Raw genomic sequence first — 24066 nt, 5'->3', positions numbered from 1 at the left:
GTAGCTCCGTGCTCTGGACTAAAGTAAGTTAACACAATTCACCTGCACACACACACAGTCATAGTCATTCTACTCATTCGGTTCAGTTTGTGTAGGAGTCTAAAGATTTTTGAAACATAACAGAAATCTTCAACCTTTGTCCATGTGCTGAATTGTGTTTCCTTTGCGGACAAAAAGACTGGTGAGTTTTCCCGAATTGTGTTTGCCATTCACATTCTGTGATTGGCAAACCACTTCAACACACATTCATTATACACAACACACTCACATATTCTCTCTCTGACGCACAACGACACACTCAGACGAGTGCCTGCCCTTCAACAAAGGCTTTTTAATTATCTTTCATTGATTTCAGGGCTCTGTTAATCTCAATCAAAGATCCTGCTAATAGCTTCGCAACTGCAGGGGAGGAGAAAGAGCAAGACAGAGAGGGAGTCAAGTTTGAATGAGTGAAATTAGAAATGTTCAACTTTTTTTTCAAACCAAAGCTTGGAGAGTCTTAAGGGAGGATGATAATTAAATGGAAAAGGATTCAAGAGAAGGTTTGGAGAAAAGCATTTATTTTTTCTTGTACCGCGGTTTGATTTTTTTAAAACTTGGTTGTCTGCTCGAGCAACACAATGTCCAATGGCTGCTTAGAACACATTTCATGTCTACATGCTGGTTTAACTTGTATAAGCCTTTGACTGCTGTGTTAAATTGCCCTGCAGGCTTACTGCTCTCTGTGTTAATTGTGTTCTCACATTTCCTTACAGAGTGCAGATTGTTGCATTGCATTGTGGACTGTTGTTTTCAAGACACACTGTTTGTTCTGATATTGCATACTAATCCTTTTCTCCACTTGGATAAAAACACCCTCTCATGTCACAAGGCTGAGATATTCCAGCCCAGGCAAGAGGACCGAATAAGAACAGGAAGTCAAGAAGACAAAGCAAGACTGATTGCATGGCAGGATAAAGGGAAGTAACAAGTTGCCTGGTCATTCGTCGTCTTTTGGAAGAGAAATGGTGTGTGCCTGCTTGCTCTGTGTCGTATCTCTGCTTGGGCTTCTAACTCACAGCTCACATCCACAGATCAAACTTGTTTGTGGAAAGTGAAGCGGTTGTTTGTAGACGCAATAATAATCCACTCTAAACATGTTTAATGATTTCTCCAGCCTCAAACCTGTTTACCTTGTTACAGCTTTGGGTCCTGTGTTATGGAGTCAGGGAGTCGGTGAGGTAGAGAGAGGGAACATAAGGCAAGGTGGAGAGCAGGGATGGAGAAGAGATGATCAGTTGGCATGCGTGCATGCGTGCGTGCGTGCGTGCGTACGTGCGTGCGTGCGTGCGTGCGTGCGTGTGTGTGTGTGTGTGTTCATGAATGTGTGAGCTTGGTTGGCCGGCACATATAAATGTCCCCTCACCCTGATGGGGAAGGTAAAGTTTGTGTGTGTCCGTGCGTGCGTGCGTGCGTGCGTGCGTGCGTGCGTGCGTGCGTGCGTGCGTGCGTGCGTGCGTGCGTGCGTGCGTGCGTGCGTGTTTATTTGTGAGGAAAGTAATAGAGTGAGGGGAGAGTCTTCATCTCCTCCTAACCCCGTTGCCTAGCAACAACCATGCTGTGTCGCCGCGGAGACAGAGGTGATGATGTCACTGGAGATCAGAGAGAACACGTACACCAAAGACATACTCACATCACTAACGCACACACACACACACACACACACACACACACACACACACACACACACACACACACACACACACACACACACACACACACACACACACACAGCCTGACAAACCACTTACAGAGACAAACTGTAGGGAAACAGGGAAACACCATATTATTATTATACCTGTTTCTGTTAAATTCATTCCTTGCTGAAGTTGGACCTCAACCCTCATGAAAAACTTCACCTGGCTCAAATGTAAAGCTGTATAATAGTCCCCTTTTAAGAGTGAGATCCTCCCTACAACCGCACACACGCTCACGCACTGCAGTTTGTGAACCAGGTGTTCCTGAGTGAGTGCGGAGCAGAGAACCCCTTGTGTAGACGGACATGTAGAGACACGGATACAAACAGAGGGATCACAAAGAGGAGAAACAGAGTGCCGGAGGAGAATTTGGTGACGGCTCTTTTTCATGGGTTTTCATTTGACACTCTCCTGTGTGCTGTTCGGGTGAAGCAGCAGACTCGTTAATAAATTCACCGATCAATAACATCAGGACGAGTAATAAGGAGAGCAAAGCTGAAAATGAGTCTGCAAAAGGAGAAGTGCAGCCATGTGGAAAGTGGAGGAGTGAACACAGAGATGGTGTGAATGTGTGTGCATCATTTTTTAGAATTATTTAGCATGTTCATTTCAACAATCATGCACACACACATTCACTACAACTTTTATTTATGTTTCAGATGCTTTTGTTAGACATGTCCATGTTTCGTCCAGTTTCTTCACAATAGTTGTGTTTTGGTCCTCAGGCGCAGACAGCAGAACGATCTGATTGGTTAGAATGTTTTGAAGGGGTGGAGCTAGTGAGTCTGCCCTGGTGTATGACTACATCCAACAAGTGTGTTTCTGCTGCTCTTGTGTGTGCTCAGATTGTGTGTCCTCCATATGAAACATCCATTCCACTATTCCATTTGAATATAAGAGAGGAATTGCTAGATCTTAGACAAAATGACATGTTAGATATCAGAGTGTGAAGCTTATGTGGTACAATGTGTCTGTCCGCATAACATCTTTGTCTTTGTGTGGGGACAGAATCATGCTTTATTTAAGCGTCTCTCCTTCACCCTTTTCTTAAATTATTTTTAAGCATGTCTGAGTGTGTGGCAGTACATCCTTTCCTTGGTAATTGAAAGGAGCTGCGACCCCAGCAGACCGGTGTCGGCTTAATGGCTCTCAAGGAGCTCGGGAGAAGAGATTAAAAAATCATATCTGTATCCATGCTGCAGTATAGGCCAGTGAGGATGGAGCACACGTTTCCTTAAAGAGAGAGTACCTGTTCTCACTCAGTATGCACAGAGCTGCAGGAAGGGAGAGTAGATGCGAATCAGCATGGCAAAGGTTTGAAAGTAGAGCGCTAAAGGAACAAAAGTGGATATAAATGTGTGTAATTTGTTCACAATGAAATACTGCATGTCAAATATGAGCGCTGATACATGAGAACGCACATTATTTAACACAACGGTAACCACGGCAACCATCTTTTGTCTTATTTCACTGCGATGACACACCAGATATGATTTAGTTATGGATAACATCACAAGTATCACATTTCTGTTTTGTAGCGACTAAACATGCCAACCATTCAGAAGGGCCGTGTGTGTGAGCGTGTGTGTTCCCTCTTTGAGTCAAGGGTGTTGTTGTCGTAGCGACCATGCTTCCTTTGATCTTTTGATGTATGAAACCACAGACCTGTCTCTCTCAAAACACACACAGATACACGCACACCCACACACACACACACACATACACACACACACACACACACACACACACACACACACACACACACACACACACATTTAAGGCATACACAAAGACACATTGACAAAGGTTACACACAAATACTCACATTGCCCACCCCCCCATATACAAACTCTGTCTCAATCACACACTCGCCCAGTCAGATCAATAATAAAGGTGTATTGTTGTCCTTCTCTCCTACTCCCCCCATTCTCTTTTACTTTTTTTTTTTTTACTCCTTTACTTTTCTCCCCAGTAACTCCTTTTTTATCAGCCTCACACCCATTCACCTCCCTCCATTTTTTATCTTTTGATTTTCCCTTATTTGGCTCTCCTCTCCTCTCCTCTCTCTGGCAGATGAAAGCAGAGATCAGCTCCAGCCTTTGAAGTGGCTGAGCATGGCACACTCCCACTGGTGTAGCGGTGGGAGGAGGGGAGGAGGGGCGGCAAGGTTTTAGGAGAAAGGCCAGGAGATGAGAGGAGTTATGAGGGGCGAGGGAAGGAGAGCGAGGTGGGGGGGTTGAGGGGGAGTCGGGGCTGAGGAGAGGTTTTTAATAGAGAGGATGTGAGGACTTGTGGTAGAGAGCGAGGTTGGGAGAGGGGTGGGAAGGAGAGGGGAGGTCTGGTGCTACCATCTGAACCCAAATGATGTCATTCAGCCTTTACCATGGCAACCTGCGGAATGCCTTTTCAAATCCTTCAGGCTTGACCAAATGTAGGCAAGGGGAGGAGCTTCACCCATAGTTCGCCATTCTGAAGAAAAGCCTGGAGGCACAAAACTTGATCCGTATTTTATTGTTGTGTTCAGTCAGAGATGAAGCCATCAGGAGTTGAGGCTATTTTCAGTCCAGTTCAGATTTTGGCTCCAACTTCATTTTCTGCTTCTTTCCCAAACCGCAAAACCATACGACCGTGATCTGAGCAGAGCTGTGCTTGGTCCTCTCCAACAGCAGCTCAGTGGTGATATATGATATTTCTTCAACGTTTATTATTCAGTATAAGCATGTTTGTTCTTCAACCAGGCCCCGTCCAGAGCTGCTTCCCCAACCAGCTTCTTTATCCATGACAGACAGCTGGTCGCAGTGTGAGGATCATGTTCCCTGTGGAAATATAAATCAGTGTAAATGAGACCGAAACACCCAAACCTCAACTAACTATTTGGTGGCTGCATCCCACATGCTTATGGGAAAATACACTTACAGTCCACACAGCAAACAAACTGTGTGAGAGAATGTGAGGCTAATTTGGTGCTGTAATAGCCATCCGCTGTAATCTAAAACCAATTATTCCATTTTACACTGTCCCCCATGCTGCAGCCGAGTGTCAGCTTGGGTCTGTGAAGCTGCATAGATTTAATGAGTAACCAAAAGTTTATCCTGAAACTTTCCTGGATCCAATTTATGTTTTCCAAATCCACACACTTTCATGGATATCCAAAGCCTTTGGGAATGAGGTTTATATTGTAGGTTTTAATTAACTAAGAGGCGGCGGGTCGGACCTCTGCTGGCCTGGCTGTCGGGCCGCCCTCAAAGACACCCGGGAGACAGAGAGGAGAGGAGACGTTTCAACAAGCTATCGCATCATGCCCGCATAAGTAATTGTCTTGTTCCGCTGCTGCTGAGTCCTACCTGAGCCCTTATGCTCTCCACACAGCTCGGGCGTTGTTTCCATCCCGGGAGACGACGGGTCAAGCATGGGTTCAAGTCAGTGACAGATAAACCTGTAACTCTTCTAGATCAGGATGTTTCACTCAGCAAACAGCAAACATACAATCTGCACTGTACTGTGGAAAAGCTCATCTATCTTAAGCTTAGCAATCAGTATACACCGCTCTCTCTCTCTGTGATCTGTTTATACACAGCTGACAATGAGGGAAATTCTGTGATGTGCAAATCACATGAATGTCAAATGGTCTGACTGGCTCATATTGGTTTAGCGAAATGAATCTCCCGGTGTAAACTAAGGCCTGTAAATTCGACGAATACTACATGGACATCCTCTGTAATTCAATTATTTCTTCTTTCTTGTTTGTTGTGATGCAGCGTTTGAGCGAATCAATGGATTGCTATGAGACCAGGTCCCAAACTCTAGGGTCTCAGCTCGGCTCAGCTCGGCTTTGAGTGTCGTGGAAAAGCGAGCAGGCCGCTGGCTCAGTTGAATTCAGCACCGAATGTTGCATTTTCATATTAAACAAACACCCTGTTGTGAGCAATGAATGCAGTAACACATAGTATAGCAACTTTTCAAACGCAGTAACATGTAATTCATCATGCAGAATCCATTTCCATCAAATGGAATGTACAGACAATAAATTGTTATATGCAGTGGCTGGAACCTCAGAATGATCATAATAAAGACATCTACAGATTGCACACCACTGAAACTTTTATTTAACTGTATTATGGCATTCTGTATATTTACATGTTGAAGTTTGATTATAACCGGATTAATGCTCTACAATAAATTTTTCCGAACATCTCTATAGATCTATGTTGGTGGGGGAATAACCGATCAAAATGATTTGATTGTTTAAGGTATGTACAAACCCCAATTCCAAAAAAGATGAGACTGCGTGTAATAATATAATATAATATAATATAATATAATATAATATAATATAATATAATATAATATAATATAATATAATATAATATAATATAATATAATATAATATTTGCAGATGTAAGCAGAAGGCAGTGATTTGAAAATTCTCTTTTACCAACACATAACTAATATCAGTACAAATACAAGATAATTCATGTTTTAACTGAACTTCATTGATTTTGTTAATTCACTCATTGTAATTTGATGTCTGTAATACATTACCAAAAAGTTGGTACAGGGACATGTTTACCACTTTGTCAGGTCACCTTTCCCTCTAACAACAGTCAGCAGTCATTTTGGAACTGAGGACACTAACTGTTGAAGTTTTTAAATAAGAATGTTCTTCCCCCGTTCTTGTTTAATATAATTCTGGGTTCTCCACTGAGAATTTTGAAATTACTGCTTTCTTTTTCAAATTTGCACTCTCTCCACTTTTTTCAATTGGGCTTTGTACATGAACCTGCTCCATCGTCCTCCACAACAAGTCCTATTCATGTATTTACCATAAAGTGTGCATGGTTTTATTGTTCATGCATGTATTTGAAGCGTCGTGTTCAAACAATGACACTTTAGCACTTTAGCATATATGCATACTGTATAAATTGCATCTCTGGGGTGTTTTCAATGCCATGCTGGTGCTCTGCATTTTTATGACAACTGTGGAGTTTCTAGGAATAAAATATGAAGGAAAGAATTGACCGACTGGAATTAAATTTGTTCACAAAATGAAAACGTGTAAAGAACAGCTCTGCCAAAAGCAAATCCATCAAGTCCATCAAATAAGAGCCGGTCCAGGACAAGAAGCTGCAGGAAAACACACAACAGCCCTCTACTGGATTTGGCAATGACCTCAATTCCTTCTGTTGTCATTGTGAATAATAAGGCCCCTCTAACTTCCTGCGTTAAGCAGCTCGCTCTCCTCCCCCCAACACAACCTGCACCCAGAGCCCAGCGGCTGCTCCCAGCATCCTCCTCATTTACAAGGCAGGCGCATGGTGCTCTCACTAAGCCGCAGTTTATTTATCTACAGTGGTGACATCCTGACAGAAGTAGGAGAGGCCTTTGGTGGAAAATAAGTGCCTCTCTCGGTCTTGGGAATTTTGTGACACAGGGTACGCTTTCCTCGCTGTGACAAGAGGTTTAAACACTTTCAGCCACCTAATGTAATGAAACACACTTAAAGTGGCATCTTCAGCCAGGTGAATTCAGGTGAGGTGGATACATTCTGAATTCAATTTTAGTCCAGAAGCCAGAGAAAGCATTGTTATCCTCTCATGCATTGTGTGAGTTGACAGTCCATCAGCATGTGTACAAATTAGTGTCAACGCTGCAGTTTACAAGCATAGTGGCGAACTTTAACCACTGAACCTTGTGTGTTTATTATATTTGGAGCTGTTTTAGTAAGTGACCCAGCACAGTGAGTGATTTTCCATTAAATAAAGTCAGGAAAAATGGAATGATGTAAGAAATACCTGCATAGCTCTGAAAGGACCTGGAGAGTGAATCACATATATAGGATTGGCTTATATAAATAGAGAAAAATAAGTAATAAAAAACCTTGTGAAGTAACATCAAAACTATATAGAAGCATACGTGGCTTATACTGATTTTGTCAGTGTCTGAATTCCTTTATTGTATCACACTGCTGCCTAAGATAATGTTTCTTTTCCCCCAGGTTCTATGGAGATGTGGTTTCACAGGTCAATGAAATTATCTTCAATGGCCGAGGTATGATTGTGTAACCCCTGCGTTTTAACTCATGTGTTGCACTTACATCGGGGAGTGTTACATCTTTGTTGCACTGTCACAAGGGTTCTCCAGATCAAGTCACTTATTTAATATTTTGGTAGACGGACAAAATGTTAAGGAATTATTTGATGCCCTTGATAGTTTGTGTTTAAGGTCTCACTTGCCAGTTGTTGGTCCACTCTCTGTGGTTGGGGTTAGAGGTAAACAGCCTTGGTTAATGTGGACCACATTTCCTGTTTGTGAGTTGTATTATAGATCCACTACCTTCCAGACCACAGAGCCAACAGACATCAGGTGCCTTGTCCAAAGAGTGCTTCCAGTCATTCTTGGGGCAGATGCACTTCACTACTTCAACAACTGCAATTTAAGTAATCTTAAGTAGCCAAGCTTCCAGAACAACGTAGATCATGAGGTGAACTTGTCTTGTTTGTTATCCAGAGTGCTGATGATGGAGCTGTCTCCAATTCACATCATTCACATCATTTGTGATCTGATGTCCAGCTAACACATGATACCACAATAAGAGGACAAACCAGCAATATAACATTATGACTGCATAAAATAAAACAAAATAGAAGAAAATTAATAAACCAAGCATCACAAAGACGCTGCTGCAGCCGGGTGGTGAGAGAATAAGAGAGACTTGACTTAATGAAGGGACAGGTATTTACAGGTAAATGTACAGTGCTGGTCAAAAGTTTAGATAAACATGCAAGGGACATGTATGTTATGGCAGTGCTGTGCTTTTAAAATCGCACATGTAAAGGCTTCTTTGGATAAATCAGGACGCTACTGAAGCTGAAGGTCTCAATTATTGATAGCAATATGATATTAACTGAAGCAAATATGCTCCTTCTTTCTTGTTGTATCCCTCTATCAGGGTGTTGGTGATGAAGAATATTGATACATGGGATGTTCCCTTAGGAATTCTCTGCTCTCAGCAAAGAGCATGTAGCCCAAAATGTGGCATCTGCTCATCTGAACCCAGCAAAAGCAGGGATTATCAGCATTGTTGTCATCTGAACAGCCTTCCTAACGCAATGTGTGTTTGTCTTCATTTATTGTGTGCACTTGGAGTACCCAAAGTGCATGAAGAGCACATTTGACTTCATTCAACAGGTTATGTCCAACATGGGTAGAAATCCCTTGACACCATAAAGTCCAAAAGAATCAGTCTTACTGTCCTGACTGCTCAACTGTTCATAAAAGGAGCTCCTCAACTGCACTAATTACTATAAATGTTTTGGTAAGACTGAAAGAAAGAAGCCATTGAACCATTTTGAATGTGTTGAAGTTTAACTTTTGCACTTTATATTATTTAGGGTGCATCCATCCCTGCCAAAGATAGCAAAAGGTTTGGAAAGCTGAAGTAATAAAGACAAGTGAGAGCAAAGTTTCAAGTATGTGCTTAATCTTGTAAAATGCAGTGCAGTAGCATTGACATCTGGGTCATTGTAGTGTTTGTGTGGTGTCACTGATCAGTTTGCCATTTTGTCGTTGATAAATTGGATTCACCCGTTCACCTCCAGATTCTGTTAAAAATAAAATGACAAATGTCACGCATTTTGTGTTTCATGAGCGGAAAGTAACTACAATTAAAGTTGCCGTTTAATATAATTTTCGGCCCAAACAGTGCAGCCAACGAAAAGAATAGCAGAGTGCAACTTAAACTTAAGATTTTTAACTATTGGACAATGTATTAAGATGAATAAACATTTGGGTACACCCAACTAGAATGTGCTGCACTTTGGTGTTAAGGCTGATTTAGCTCAGTTTCTCTTCTTCAAATTACATTTTTCAATTCAATCCTTTGCCTCCATTTTGGTTGAGTAATGTTAATCTATCTGGGTTTGCAGTGGAAGGAGGTGATGTTTTCTCTTGCATGTTTGCTGATAGGCTTACTGAAGGAGTAATGAACCGGTTTATTAAACTTGAAATGTTGGGCAATGGCCCAGTAAAGATATTTTGATGCAGATCCAGGAGGAAAAAAAAAAAAAAAAAAAAAAAAAATTCTCCCAAAAAAGGAAAACTGCACATTATCCAATACAAGGTGAAATTTGGTCCAGAACTTGATTTTAAAACTTCATTGCAAATGAAGCAATAGACAAAGTTTCACTCTAGGCCAATATTTTATTACATTAAAAGCAACTTTGTCTGGACTTGGCATTATGTAATAAACAGTGAACAGAGAAAACAGACAAAAGCTTCCAGGTGAAATGACAGTCCTTTTTATTGTTTCAGAACACAGCAGGCTACAGCAACCAACTCCTCCCACTACCCCATCCATTAGTAACGGCAGAATAATGGGAGCCCACCTCCGCCCCTGTCTATCATCAACAGCCACACCCATCCAGCTTTGTCAGCTACACCCCCTTTGGAACAGCAAAGACACCTCAGTGTCCACCTTTAAAGCAAGAAAATAGCTTGATATTTGGACCATGATTTCCAATTCATGTTTTTATACAAAAGCTACACAATGTTACACTTGATCATCAGAATACAATTCAACTGATTAACTTTAGTGTTTGGACACCATTTAAAATTCAAAGTCTTACTTGGTTGGTGCATTACCACTAGAAAACTCAATGCTATCAGAGACTTAAAATACAAGGGACTGCAAAAACAAGAAATGAGTATGATCATTCTGAAGAAACAAAAAAAGCAAGCTAGAATCAATTTGTACCATTAGACTTAGGAAAAGGGTGTAAAAAGTAAAACAACCGACGAAGTAAAAAAAGGAAAAGGAAAATACATAAAAGGGTTTGTTTTAAATCAACCTTTGAGATCGAACTTTGTGTCATGTCAGTTGAAGTCAGCACACAGTCTGACACCAGAACCGAACCGCACTTTAACCTAGTTAGTCCCAATGGAGTTCCCATAGACAGGAAACTGCTTGCTGTTGTCGAGTCATCTTCAGGCACTTTCTGAAACCCCGCCTCCTCCATATGGGCGAATCACGATGCAGGTTCATCCAGATCACATGATACGGCTGGGGGACGGAGGGAAGAAAGAAAAGAAGAGTCAGAGGATGGAGGTAAAGAGCCCAATACTAGCTCAAGACCACTCACACACCAGACACGACATCATGTACACGCCACAACACACGGGAGCAGATTGATCGTGCAGCAGCCGCAGTGAGTAAATCCACTCTCCTCCATGCTGTCTTACCCCAACATACTGCATTAGTCTTACCTAGTAGAAAGTGTAGTGTAATGTTGGTCTTGGTATTTACAGGTCGGTATCAAACCAGGCCAGTTGGTTGGAGTCGCCGGGTGGCAGGCCCTCTATCAGTTCCTGGGCATGTCCCAAATCAGGTAGCCCCTCTACAGGGGCGTAGTCCTGGCCAGGATGGTGGCCCCCGCCCAGATCGTGGTCCATCATGGGTTCCATACCCATCGAGTCCCCTCCATATCCACCGGTATGGAAGGAACGGTAGCTTGGGTCTGGGTGAGGGAGGAGTCGTTGGAGGAGAGGCGAGGGAAGCAGAGCAGTTGTTAGAAGCATGTTAACACACCAAGCTGTCACACAGTAGTATGATCAAAGTAGCACAGCAACACATCACACTGCTCCGCCTCCAGCTGCCAGCCGCCCTGTAAAAGCACTGACCAACTCAAACTACTGGGGTCAACCTCAACATTGTTTATTCCTTTGAAATGCAGTCATCGTCTACAGTGGCTGAGGTCCAGCTGATTCTCCAACATACAAACTAAGTCCAGATTCTTGTTTTCTGTCTAAGAGCCAGCTGTAGTTTCTGCTGGAGGAATAGAGAGCAGTGCAAATCTAGACTGAGCAGCCTTCCTTGCCCCTTAGCCTGTGTGTCATGAGCCAATTCACTCAGCTTGATGAAGGACAAATGGGACTTGAGTGTGGAAGTATTTTAGTTTGTTACCAACTTAAATAAGGGGGCAGAGGAAGGCGGTTCAATCTGGAATAGAGAAACTCACAGGACAGGACATTGGCACCAAGAGCTCAGAGTAGAGATGCCAAAGTTAACTTGATTCAAGCTGATTAGTACAAAAATCTGCTGAACACTTTGTTGTAGCTCTGGTGATGCTCCTCTCCTGTGAGCCTCCTTATTTGGCAGGAGGAGGATTCTTACCTTCCGGTCTGTAGCCCAGAGGCTCTCCCTGAGCTCCAATGTCCAAGCCCAGATCTCCAGTCTACAAAGCAGACAGACACACAGACTAGGCTGAGCACTGCAACAGCATTTCAAGTCGCGACGACAGACATCTTGCATTTTGCTTAAAAAATAAAAACTGTGACGATATTGTACCTCATTCCAGGCCATTGGTTCTGTCCTGAAGAGGGAGCTGGTGAGTTCTACAGACAGGCGCTTCTTGTAGTCTTGGGGTTTGTCCTCCGACATGCGGAACAACACTGCGGCAGCATAGGTGGCTGCAAGACAACAGGTTTGACTTAGGTTAGTCTCAGAAAATTGTGTTCTATAATATGTAATGCAGCCATGAGACTTTCAGATGATTAAATTCCTCCCAATGTTTAAATCATTTAAAACCACAGCATGCTGAAGAACACCGCACTCTGACATTGTGGTCTTTGTATGAATATTGTAGGGACCGCTTGCAGTTGGAGTGTCTTTTCTCATCTCATGTGTTCACTGTCACATGAATGAAGAGCACGCTCCAATGTCAAGGGTGCCTGTGCGAGTGTGTACGTACCAACTCCTTCGTTGCGGCTGTGCAATAGCTCCGTTAGAGGGGCGGTGGCACCTTCAGCCTCGATGGCCTCGGCGGCCTCTTTATCCTGGGCCAGCTCACACAGGACTCCTGCTGCTACACGCTGGATGTTCTCAATGGGGGAATATAACAGCTGCAAACACACAGAGAGGGTTAACATTTCTAATGCAGCATCTGAGAAGATGTGACAGCATCATTGTACGGAGCCAGACAATCGACTACAGGATGAACTTGCAAGTATTTAAAAAAACAAACAAACAAGGGCAAGAAGTGTCCAGACGAGGTTTTACCTGTACAAAGAGGGGAATGGTGTTCAGTCCTCTGATGACTATTCTGTTGTGGACGTCCCTGGCCAGGATGTGAAGAGCTCCAGTGCAGCCTTCCACAATCTCCTCCATACGAACTCCCTCCTGAGAGTTACAAAAACATTCAATCAGTACTCATGTCTGTGGAGAGCAGGAATGCCATGGAAGTGTAAACGGGCAGCTTGCTGAAGGAATTCAGCTTGAATCTAAATGACCAATACAAAATCAAATCTGTTCAAAATTCTAACTTCAGTTTGAATGATATGAGGGTTGAGCAGCTGTTAGTGGCCTGAATCAGAAATCAATTCTAATGTTATGGTGCAGTCTTTTGGTTGTGGGGCTTCATGTCTGTACAGAGAGTCTATACTATGGGTGGTTTTCTGGTCTAAACTTGAGTGTGTGTGTGTGTGTGCTCTTACCACAAATTGCTGCTGTGTGCCTCCCATGCTGGTGCGCCTCTGTGTGTCTTGGTGTGCTCTGACCAGCAGCTGAACCAGTCTGGGGATGGCACCCTGCTCTCTCAGAGGGGCGTGGTTGGCGGGGCAGAGTGCCAGGTTACGGATCAGACCAACGGTAGCCTGATGGGCGAAACATTGTTACATGACACAGGGAAGAATGAGTACCAGGACAACTTGGCAAGAAGCAAGCAAGCAATGTTATCTTACCTTAGTGACATTTCAATAGCTGTACATTTGTTTTGTGTACGTAAACATTCACATCCTGTACTTTGGTGTCTACATCATGCAGGGAATGTATTCATTGGGCAGTTTCTATGGAGAACTTTGTGTTCAGGTGAATTTAGCTACCTCTACTTTGGAATGAGGCCACAACAAACAAGATTTGGCTGTGGTTCAAGCTAAAGTAAGCACGGCAATACATAAAACATCTGGTGCAGAGACGCCGACAGATAAGCTGCTGACATGGATTAGAGGTAAAGCATAGCACAATTGTATACTGTACATTAATCAGAGATAATGCTGTGCATTTTCTGACCATTACTGAGCTTGGTGCTGTATTGAAGCGCAGACTGGTTTCACTGTAAACACCATACATGCATCAGCTATCCTGGTGCCTGCCAGTATTAAAAAGAGAAAGTTGACTTTTTCCGACAGGTGTGAGTGTGTGTGTACCTTAATAAGTGGCCAATGAGACGGCGGATGGAGCAGTTTGACCACCACAGGCAGGCCGTAATGCAGTCTGACAGCATTCTGGGCCATCTCAGCATCCTGGTGTCGAGATGTGAGGTGACGCAGGGCACAAATGGCTGGTTCTGTGATGTCTTCTCTGTCTCCGGCCCGCAGCACCGTGCGGACTAACGCCTCAATACCTCCAACCTAGAGTTCACAGACATTTTTACTTGAGATGAATTTAATAACAACATGTCTTGTTTTGTGTTCACATTGCAGCTGTGCCTGTCCATGTGCATGCACTCACCTGGCAGACCATCATCTTGTTCTTGTAGTTGTTGCAGGTCAGATTAGACAAGATACCAGCAGCACAGGTCACCACATTAATGTCATCACTGCCTAGCAGCTGGACCAAGGTTCCTAGGAGACCTTCCATTCCCTCCTGCAGAGCAAGTCAAAGAGAAGCAAAGTTAGTACAAAGAACAGGACTTGTAGGTACTTAAGAGTGTGTGGGCAGAAGAACCTGTAAAAAGCATTAGTTTCTTCTATATCTGTCTTAAAGGGAAAGTGACTGACAGCATAACAGAGAGAATGAGTGCCCAACTGGTCTCTTATAGCACAGAGTAAGTATCTAGGAGTAGTAGTTGAAGGTCGGTGCTATGGACAGTTGTTTCTCATTACCTGTTTGGTGGCAGCATCTGATAAGTTTCTGAGTGTCCAGAGACAGTTCTGGACCAGTCTCTGGCTGGGATCAGTCAGGTGGAGCCCCAGGGCCTGCATGCCTCCTGGACAGAGAAACAAGCATGAGGAAGGAAAGCATTCAAATGTGGTTCGAGTTATAAAAAAGCCTAGTACATTTGGGAATCACTGAATTCTCCTCTTATTTGACAAACAATACGCTTTAAAGTGGCTTTGTTATAAAGACATTCAACAATTGATATATAGTAAAAATCGCACAAGATAAGGCCAAGGCGTCAGGATAACACCCAACATACCAGCTTCTACGATGGCAGGCTTGTTGCTGGAGCAGACCGACAAAACCTTCAGAACGCGACTTGTGGTCCACAGCAGTTTCTCGTAGGTGTAAGTCCTCATGATGTTGACCAAGGCCTGAGGGCCTCCGCTGGCCAAGATGATGAGCTACACAGAAAGAACACAGGAGGTGAGAGAAATGTTAACCTTCCTGTGACGGCAGTGCAGAATATCTGGAAGACAGTGGGTTTTGCACCGAAATGTTCATGACATACACTATCAATATCCAGGTGACCAATTAAGGTGGATTAGTTCCTTTAACACCTAATACAACTAAAGCATACTAGAGCCCAAGAATAGAAAATTAAGCTGTTGTGTTCATTTCTAACTTCGCCCCTCTCTCACACACACACACACACACCTTGCTTTCCTGGTTTCCATAGGCCAGAATTTGGAGACAGTCGGTGGTGATGGCCAAGAATTTGACATTAGTCTTGTTGAGCAGAGCAACCATTTTCTGCAAACCCCCAGCTAGGCGGACAGCCATCTTGGCCCCTTCCTGGTGCAGGAGGAGGTTGTGGAGAGTGGTGATGGCATAGAACAGGACAGAGTCCACTGGTGAGCTGCAAAACACACACCAACCAATATTAGCTCACCAACATCTTGCCTCTCCACATTCATATCTGTGATGAGTAAACTGCCCAACAGATTTTTCACTTCTGTTGTTGTAAATTATGGATTTATTTGCAATCTAGGATGATCTATACATTTCCAGGTAACTTACTGCTTACTTCCTCAAGTACACTACTACCTACCATAATGTACCAGAGAGTTACAACCTTCGGAGGTAGCCTATTTGAATATTTCTAATAATTAGAACAAGATGGAGTTCTGCCTGGGATAACAAAAAGGAGAAAGCCCTCCGTCCCACTTTTCCGTACCCAAGCATTTTAACTAGAGCTGGTATTCCTCCAGACTTGAAGATGGCCAGCAGTCCCTCTCTGTGATGGGAGAGGTTGTGGAGAGTCCCTGCAGTGCAGCGAGCCGTCTCCACATCATTGGTGTTCTGCATGGTCCTGACAATGGCCGAAACCATCTGAGGGGACCGCATGATGGCGTGGCGCGAAGCTTCTTTTTTAGATAGCTGGTGAACCATCACTGCTGCCTTGTTTACTACAACCTGATGCAGAGAGAGAGAGAAAGAGAGATACAAGTGTTCAGATTCAGTTTGGATCTATAAAGAATATTCAGTCACATATTGAATATCCAACTATGCACTACCTGGTCCTCATCATTGAGTAGTTTGGTGAGTTCTGGTATAGCTCTGGTCGCCAGCTCAGCATCATCTTGATAGTTGATCAGGTTGACCACAGCGTGTTTGAGCATTTGCGACGGCTCTGCCAGCCTCTGGACATTGGTGGGGTTTGCTGCATCGTATTGTGTCGAGGGAATCTGCATGCCTTCCTCAAGAGTCTCTGGGAACATGGCTGCACGCACACGCTGGGCACGTGTCATTGCATACTGGCCATCTATGTCTAGAGGACATGAGACAGGATTGCTTGGGTCATTTGTGTCTGGTAAACTGGTAAGGTCATTAGAAAGGTCAAACTAAGGATTAATATCGTACCTTGTACTTGGTCCTGGGAGAAGTTCTGGTTGAAGCCCTGATCCCACTCATACATGACCTGATTGTCAACATCCTCTTCTTCTGGGTTTCCCTTCCCGCTGAGAGAGGGCGCTGTGGTGGTGGCCCCAGAATGGATGCCTGAATCCAGGTAGGACTGTTGTTGCCAGTGGCTAACTGCTGCCTTGCGGTCTGGCTCCATGGCCATGTCCAGCTCCATCAGATCAGCTGAAAGAGAGAAGCACATATTGAAATCCTGCCACGAAAGATGAATGGAATTTTTTTATTTCTTATCAAATCATGGACAATGATACTGCACAGAAAGGCAAATGATCAGCTTTGTATTGTCTTAAGCTTTACTGGAGGCCCTTTTAAAAGTGATGATGTAATAATGAAAGCAGCCAGAGCAGCAAAGCTGCTGTGGGGCTGGATGATCTAAAATAATAACTGCACACTCCATGAGATAATTACGGGTGGGATGGAAATAAATGATCTTTTGATTATCCCAATTCTCAGTTGGACGAGAGAGATTAATGAAAGATTTACGAGTTTATTTGTATATTTTTATAGCAGTCCTCCTGTTCAGCAGATATTACATGTGTGGGCTAGCATGACAAGGTTGTTTGACCAACATAGCACTTCTCTGGCAAATGTTTGGACTGGTTATGGCTTTCAAAAGCTAAAGGACACAAGCGGGCCCAAGTTAAGTGAGGCTATTTGCAAAATATGCTACTCAGAAGTCAAATACTATGGAAATACAACAAACTTGATGACCCATTAGATGAGGTATCACACCGGAGCTACAAAGCTTGCGCTGAGACTTGAAGCCTGCTATGGTTTGCTACAGTACAACACATCAGCCAGGTGGCAGTTCCAGAGCTGTATGTCGCCTCATCCTTGCATCCTCATTCCGGTCAGATGATGACTGCAGGGACACGGTCTACAGACTCACTCCAATCACTTCTCCAAAGCTGATGTGTCAGAGACATATCGTTTGGGAGCTATTATGGATGACGCCTGTGGTTTTATGGAAGAAGCTTTAATTACAGTCTAATGAGATTTGTCTATTGCAGGGCAAGAAAAACAATAGGGCAGATTCTGGCACAACTTCACCTATTCCAGTAACTCTCTATCATAACAAGGTTTGCTTCTGATAAAGTTGTTCCAAGACAAGTGCTGATGTCTTCCCTCCTGGGATTACCTACTGCCGGCAAAGAGCTGATGGTGCTGAAGCACTGGAGAAGTTTCCGGTTCAAAAGAATGTTCCAAATGTGTGTAAGAGAGAAATTTAATGCAACGTTTGACTAAATTGTGATTAACATTAGTACACCATCTTGTTTCCACATATATATGATGAAAGAATCATTTTTGTTTTTTACATTATTGTGCATAATGTTACATCTTCCAGAATTGAACTAAACTCAAATGCAATAATACATCAGTCTACATATCCAATGACGGAGTGATGCAGCAGCGATCAGGGCAGTAAATGGTGTTTTGTGTGTGTGTGTGTGTGTGTGTGTGTGTGTGTGTGTGTGTGTGTGTGTGTGTGTGTGTGTGTGTGTGTGTGTGTGTGTGTGTAAACTATTGACTCACCCTGGGAAGCCATGTTTCTTTCTCAAACAACGGCTGGCACAGCTTCCTGATCTACAAGACAAAAGGAGAAGACATTTAGTCAAACTTGTTGGCTATCATGTTGTCTCTGTTCACACCAAGTGCCGTGCCTCTTTCCCTGCAGTAAAACACAACAGTGTTTCAGACAGAATTAATGATGGTAATGGCTTAAAAAATAACAGGCAAATGTATTCCTGGTGCCGTCTTTCCTTTGCGGCCTCCTCCCTTTCCTGGCTCTCCTTCTGTTCTGACATGAAAACAGCAGCAGCTCGTGCACAAAGCCACCCTTAAGGGGAGTAGATAGCAACTATTTAGGCAAGGAAGGGTGGAGGAGGGGGAGCGCAAGGGAAAGACAGGGAGGAGGGCCTACACATTCCTAAGAGGGCTTTGAAGTTGATACTCCTCTTTGCAGGAAAGTAAATACGGGCAGTAATGGTGGAAGAGAGGTGGCAATGCAAAAAAAAAGCAAAAAGGTACATTTTTAACAGTGCCGTGCCATTAAGAAATAGTAAAATGTAATGACAGAAACACACGGGTAGAAAATTGTGTTAATGCAGAAGTGAAATCATGATGGAATGAGCCACAGAAACGCATGTGCACCTGAAAAGACCGGGCATTCTTTGACGATATCCCTTTAAAAACATCTGGTTATTCAAAGATTGCGACAAGGAAACTTGGTTTGTTGTTCAGACACAGAAGAGGAACAATGCCGAAGAATAAAATGGTACCGCTATTGATTGAGTCATTTTCCTCAACACGGCACAGGTTCACAGAAAAGTAAAGTAAATGAGAAAGACAAAATCGACGGCCTGGCTAAGCGCTTCTCCACCATCTTCTCACACATGTCAGACCCTTCCAAAAAATGGAATCCGTTGGGTCGGACCTACGATGGCCACTGTGACTTTCAGTCTTACCATTTTGATCCGAAGGAAATACTCAGTAACCGCACAAGTATCCAGAGCCAGAGCTGGATGTGGTTAGAGAAACCAGCATCACATCGGTTTGAACTCTTGTAACAACACACTTTTAAAAAAAAGAAGAGAATGCGTCTTCTAAAAATACACCGTTTTAAATCTAGTGTTAAAAAAACAGATCAATGAGGCAAATAAATGAATCCCTTTTGCCGATGATGGCTGCCTGCCATCTACAACACAGGTATCAGTATCAGTTAAGAGCTGATCTTTGCTGACCCTAGTTCTGTCTCGTGATGCAGTGAGCTGGGTAGCTGTGATTTCCTTGTTCCTCGTCGAGGCTGGGTGTTGGTGTTATCATGATGTAAGCAAACAGCACCGACTAGATTTGATTTCTAAATTGAAAAAAATGTTTTTTGATGTTGTCTTTTTTCACTGTGAGACAGCATGTTACTAGATTTTGATTAACAAATCCGACTTCAATATTCAAGTTCTGGCTCCATATCAAGTGTGATTGAACACCTGTGTCTGGTTTAATACATTCTGACACAACCTGACTGAGGAGCTTATGCAGACAAAATCTTCAAAATAACCTCCAATAGCCTTTTTCAAATTTAAAGTTATAAGCATATTTGTCCTAGGATTGATTTTTTTTTTACCTCAGTGACTCAACTTCTTATCCTGTCAGCTTTTTTTGAAGGATGTTAACATAAAAGTGAAGACTATAAGGGCTTCCAAGCAGAGCTGCTGACACACTACAGGAAGAAGCAGTCTGGCAAGAGAGTGGCCATATCAATCTGACATGAACGTCAGTGAATGTACCCTCTGTTAAGTTCAATGGTCATCAATATACAACGCACAGGAGAAACTACTGCTCTGGGTTACTTTCCAACCTCTGGCACTCATGCCACCCCAGCTCAACGGTGCCATTAAAACACAATCTTGAATCAGGCACTACAGCCACAGTTTCCAACCACAACTGCACCAGCTCATATTCACTCCTCACACACCATCCTACCCCCTTTTGTGGGCCTGCCCTCACAAAACCTAGCCCTGGTCTAATGGGAGCCACATGTCCCATACAAGCCTGTATTCAAATCAAACATAGAATCAAAGCATGCAGTGGAAGCATTTAGCATTCACACTAGTGGAAAATGTGGCTCTTTACATCTGGCTTTGGGAACCATCTTTTTTGACGGGTAAACAAAACAGATCTTGGCCTCCAATTGAGAAACACAAATGGCAGGCTTATACTTCGGCGAGTACTCCTGAAAAATCAGCCCAGCAGCCAGGCCTCAAATATCTGAACGTGAGGTTTCTTTGAAGCCAAACATGAAAACCCATATGTGAAGAGGGTCATGCCTGGTCGAGTTAAAAGCCAGATAAGTGAAACCAGATGACTAATGACTGAGACACCGCAGTACCGGAGCCACATGGCTGAATCATTCAATATGAGAGATGAGTCAACATACACACATAGGCACATGATGGGAATAAATCACACCGGGGATGAACAACACCAAATCATTTACAGGCAGAATGATCACATTATACATATTAGCAGCAACACAATTATGACTTTCAGTGACATGGCAATGTCCACACACAGCTGTATGAAGTGATGGGAACCGACACCACCACTGTCCCACAATAGACGATAGGCGTCTCCATCCAGCTCAGAGAAGGATGCACTGGAATAGCCAACTTCTGTCTGTTACACTGCCCACAATAAATACAAAAACTACAGACATTCCCCAGAGTGGCAGTATTCAGTTTTGATGTTATTGATTTAGATTTGACTAAACCCAGGGTGGAATTAAAAGCAGCTAATTGCACCTAAACCCGCCGATCTCACTTCCGAACTAAAAATGAAAAAAGGCAATCTGCCAGTTTGCTGCAAGCTGCGGTTCGACTTCAATTCATTTATCTTTCTCTTTAGGGGTGCAATACCATCTTTGTTGAGAAAGATGTATAATGAAAACAAATATATGATGCAAGAAAATGTCCATTTAATTTGAGTGAAAACAAAACACTTGATACTCGAGCTGGTGATTTACACACAAGGCTGTGTGTGCCCCCCAAAAAATGCTGTATTGTGAGCCGGGGCAGACTGGAGCTGCCACAGGCTCCCGTGTTCACTAATGTGCAGGGTCAGCAGCTCTCACCGCTGGCTGGCAACAACACAATGAGCCTGCAGCTGCTGCTGTGTTTTGGTCCATCTAAAATACAAACCAAGCCGGAGCTCTAGGAAACATCCTTGCAACTTCCACATTGAGATAATTCCTTCGTGTCACTTCTGTTTTGAGTGTAAAAACTAAGGCGAAGCAGGTCACAAGGAGCAATGAAGTAAGATGAAATAGGACTCCAAATGTGATAACTCTCTCCTCAGATGGAGAAACTCAGATGCGAATTTGCACAAGTGAAGCACAACCACAACATCACTTACTGGAAATGTTGGAGGGTGTATCTCAGAAAGTAACTCATGGTAATTGGGCAAGTCTATCAACAAATAATAATACTGCTGAGTTAATAATCTCCAGCTTTCGTGATATGGTGGAACTTTTCACTGAGATTCTGTATGAATTTGACCTTGCATGTGAAAAAAAAACACAAACTCAAAACTGCTTATAAATGGCTATTTTTATGTGGCAAAAAAGAACCACCAAGACCGAAATTGAGGAATCAGGTGAAGACAATGCAACGGATAGGGCCGTGGTGACTGTGTTCCTTTTCAAACAAGAGCAGCTCAAAATCAAGCGATCTAGGTGTAGTCAATACCCACGCTTCCGTTTTACAAATGATAATGTTCCCTTGCACGAAATTCCGCTGACATCGACTGGTTTGCCTCTCTGTGAATTCCCCCGATCATTCACACCGGATCAGGCCCATAGACGATAGTCACAAATATGGCTGAATGAAAAGCAGATCAATGCCAAATGGTGCAGTTGCCGATAGTTAACCGAAAACACAGATACGGATAAATAAGCCTTTTTAGCGGGGCTTGTCGGACTACATCTATACAAATACCGATTGCTGCTAAAATTACAGAATACATTTATAACAGTGTTAAGTTTATCTTCGTGAACCAAATCGGTTAGATTGTAGAGCAAAATAATACACAACCACGTCATTTCTGTTGGTCTCCCCATACGGGCTGCCCTCTACATTGAGAGGGATTCAACTTTGTCCCTTAGTGAGACGTTTGTCCATCTCGGACGGACACACACACACACACACACACACACACACACACACACACACACACACACACACACACACACACACACACACACACACACACACACACACACACACACACACACACACACACACACACACACACACACACACACCTCTTGGTATGCAGACGGTTCGCATCATCCGCGCAAAGGCGCAATAATCGGATTGAACACCACAGATCATTATCGACAAGGTAGAGAATTTAGGTAGAATCGCCCAGATGACCGTGTGTTGTGACCCCTCACCCCCGCAGCTGCTGGCCGCTCCGACTTTTACTCCACCGCTGACTCAAATTTCACACTGTGGCTCCTCCTCGTCTTCCTCCTAAAGCACAGCGGCTCCAAGGAATTTGTCGGTCTTTGTTTTAAAGCACGACTGTAAAAAACACATACGAGAGCTTGGGACCCGAAATAAATACGAACCCGAACCACAAATATAAGTTAAGGGACATTCCGCCCGCACTCGACTGAATTTAAGGTCAAATTTAATCGCTTCAGTTTCCACGAAGTTCCGACTAAACTTTCAACGAAGCATGAACGCCATCTCAGTCGGGTTTGTAACTTAGCTGGAACAGTTTTAACGCTTACATGTGGTCAAAATATACAAGGACATTTGTGTGTATACACGCAGAAATAACCGAAGTAGTTGCAACAACCACAAGGTGAAACTCGCCAGGCAAACATGAGTCAGAATGGAGGAATGTGGCCAGCACACAAATAAGCTGACAAAGTAGTGATAACAAAGCTAACTCAACGCAGCCATCGTGGTTAACTATTCAAACAAGCAATGAAATCAACCCGCACTCCCACGAGTTATTCTCCACTGAGATTTCTAGATATCGGGGTAATGACATTTATTGGTTTCAAATTATGATAAGATACGACCGGAGCCCAAACCCGCAGTATGGTAAATTACAACCAGCATCGCCGGTTAAACACGGACGTGGTCCCACTAGGCGGTGGCTGGTTCATCCCAAATATCTGCCGTGAACTCAGCAGCATCCCCGGCCGGCCCGAACACAACAGTCGACTCCATTCCTGATGCCATTCAGCCAAAGCTCAGTATGTAAAGAAGGAGAAACAGTGTTGAGCCCACAGTCGGAGTGTTGAAGCCTACCCTTGTTAGAACAGCAAGTCAATCCACTCGGATATTGGAGAGTAAAAACACGGGAAAAAATGGAGAAAGTCAAGGAAAATATGAAGACGAGCGTCAGCGGGGAGCCCTCGTCCACTCCCTCGCAGCCAGGCAATTCGAAATCGGTCGGAGCAGTAGAGTCTGACAAGTTAAGATGGCGGCGAGTTCTTATAGACCGAAGAACGCCTCCAGTGGTCGCATATCACGCCGTGCGCCGGGATAAAATAGAAACCAAGTCAGATAGACCGCGTTTTAAGTCAATTTAACGCATATTCGAAATATAATTATAGTTATGATTATTCACCCACAATGATATGACTGTAATTTTACGCCATGGCAATCGCTATTTTTATTTCACCTGATCTTACTAGACTTTGATACTAACTGAACCTGTGAGTATGAATACACAGTTGAATCAAGTTCCGGCAGAATTGAAAACGGAACTCGGAACACACCCTCACCTTTACAACAAACCAGCAATACTGCGGTTACGAACCAACATGTAAGAACAGCGATCATGGCACCACTATCTGCGAACACCAAGACAGCTCAATAGTTTTTGTATCAGCAAAAAAATAAATCAGTCGGATCAATCAAAGTCAGTTTCAAGTCAAAACAGGAGTTTAATTTCACCAACTTT

At 43.4% G+C, this 24066-nt stretch overlaps 1 protein-coding gene across 1 annotated transcript; it reads right to left on the bottom strand.

Annotated features, from left to right (window-relative positions):
• Window positions 1–10010: 10010 nt before the first annotated feature.
• ctnnb1 (catenin (cadherin-associated protein), beta 1) lies at window positions 10011–23581 on the bottom strand. The gene is made up of 17 exons (XM_076150290.1): window positions 23409–23581; window positions 18124–18174; window positions 16531–16755; window positions 16185–16438; window positions 15845–16083; window positions 15325–15526; window positions 14927–15071; window positions 14613–14716; window positions 14239–14373; window positions 13935–14138; window positions 13224–13382; window positions 12790–12909; window positions 12482–12632; window positions 12079–12200; window positions 11905–11965; window positions 10998–11248; window positions 10011–10794 (listed from the first exon to the last, which is right to left on the bottom strand). Exons 2-16 carry the CDS (start codon window positions 18134–18136, stop codon window positions 11034–11036), a joined length of 2349 nt encoding a protein of 782 aa, XP_076006405.1. The 5' UTR covers window positions 18137–18174; window positions 23409–23581; the 3' UTR covers window positions 10011–10794; window positions 10998–11033.
• Window positions 23582–24066: the final 485 nt, after the last annotated feature.

The sequence above is a fragment of the Genypterus blacodes genome, unplaced genomic scaffold (assembly GCF_046128005.1).
Source record: "Genypterus blacodes isolate CSIRO-AG114 ecotype Tasmania unplaced genomic scaffold, CSIRO-AGI_Gbla_v1 ptg000052l_1, whole genome shotgun sequence".
Classification (NCBI taxonomy): Eukaryota; Metazoa; Chordata; class Actinopteri; order Ophidiiformes; family Ophidiidae; genus Genypterus; species Genypterus blacodes.
This window is presented reverse-complemented; position numbering and strand designations above follow the sequence as displayed.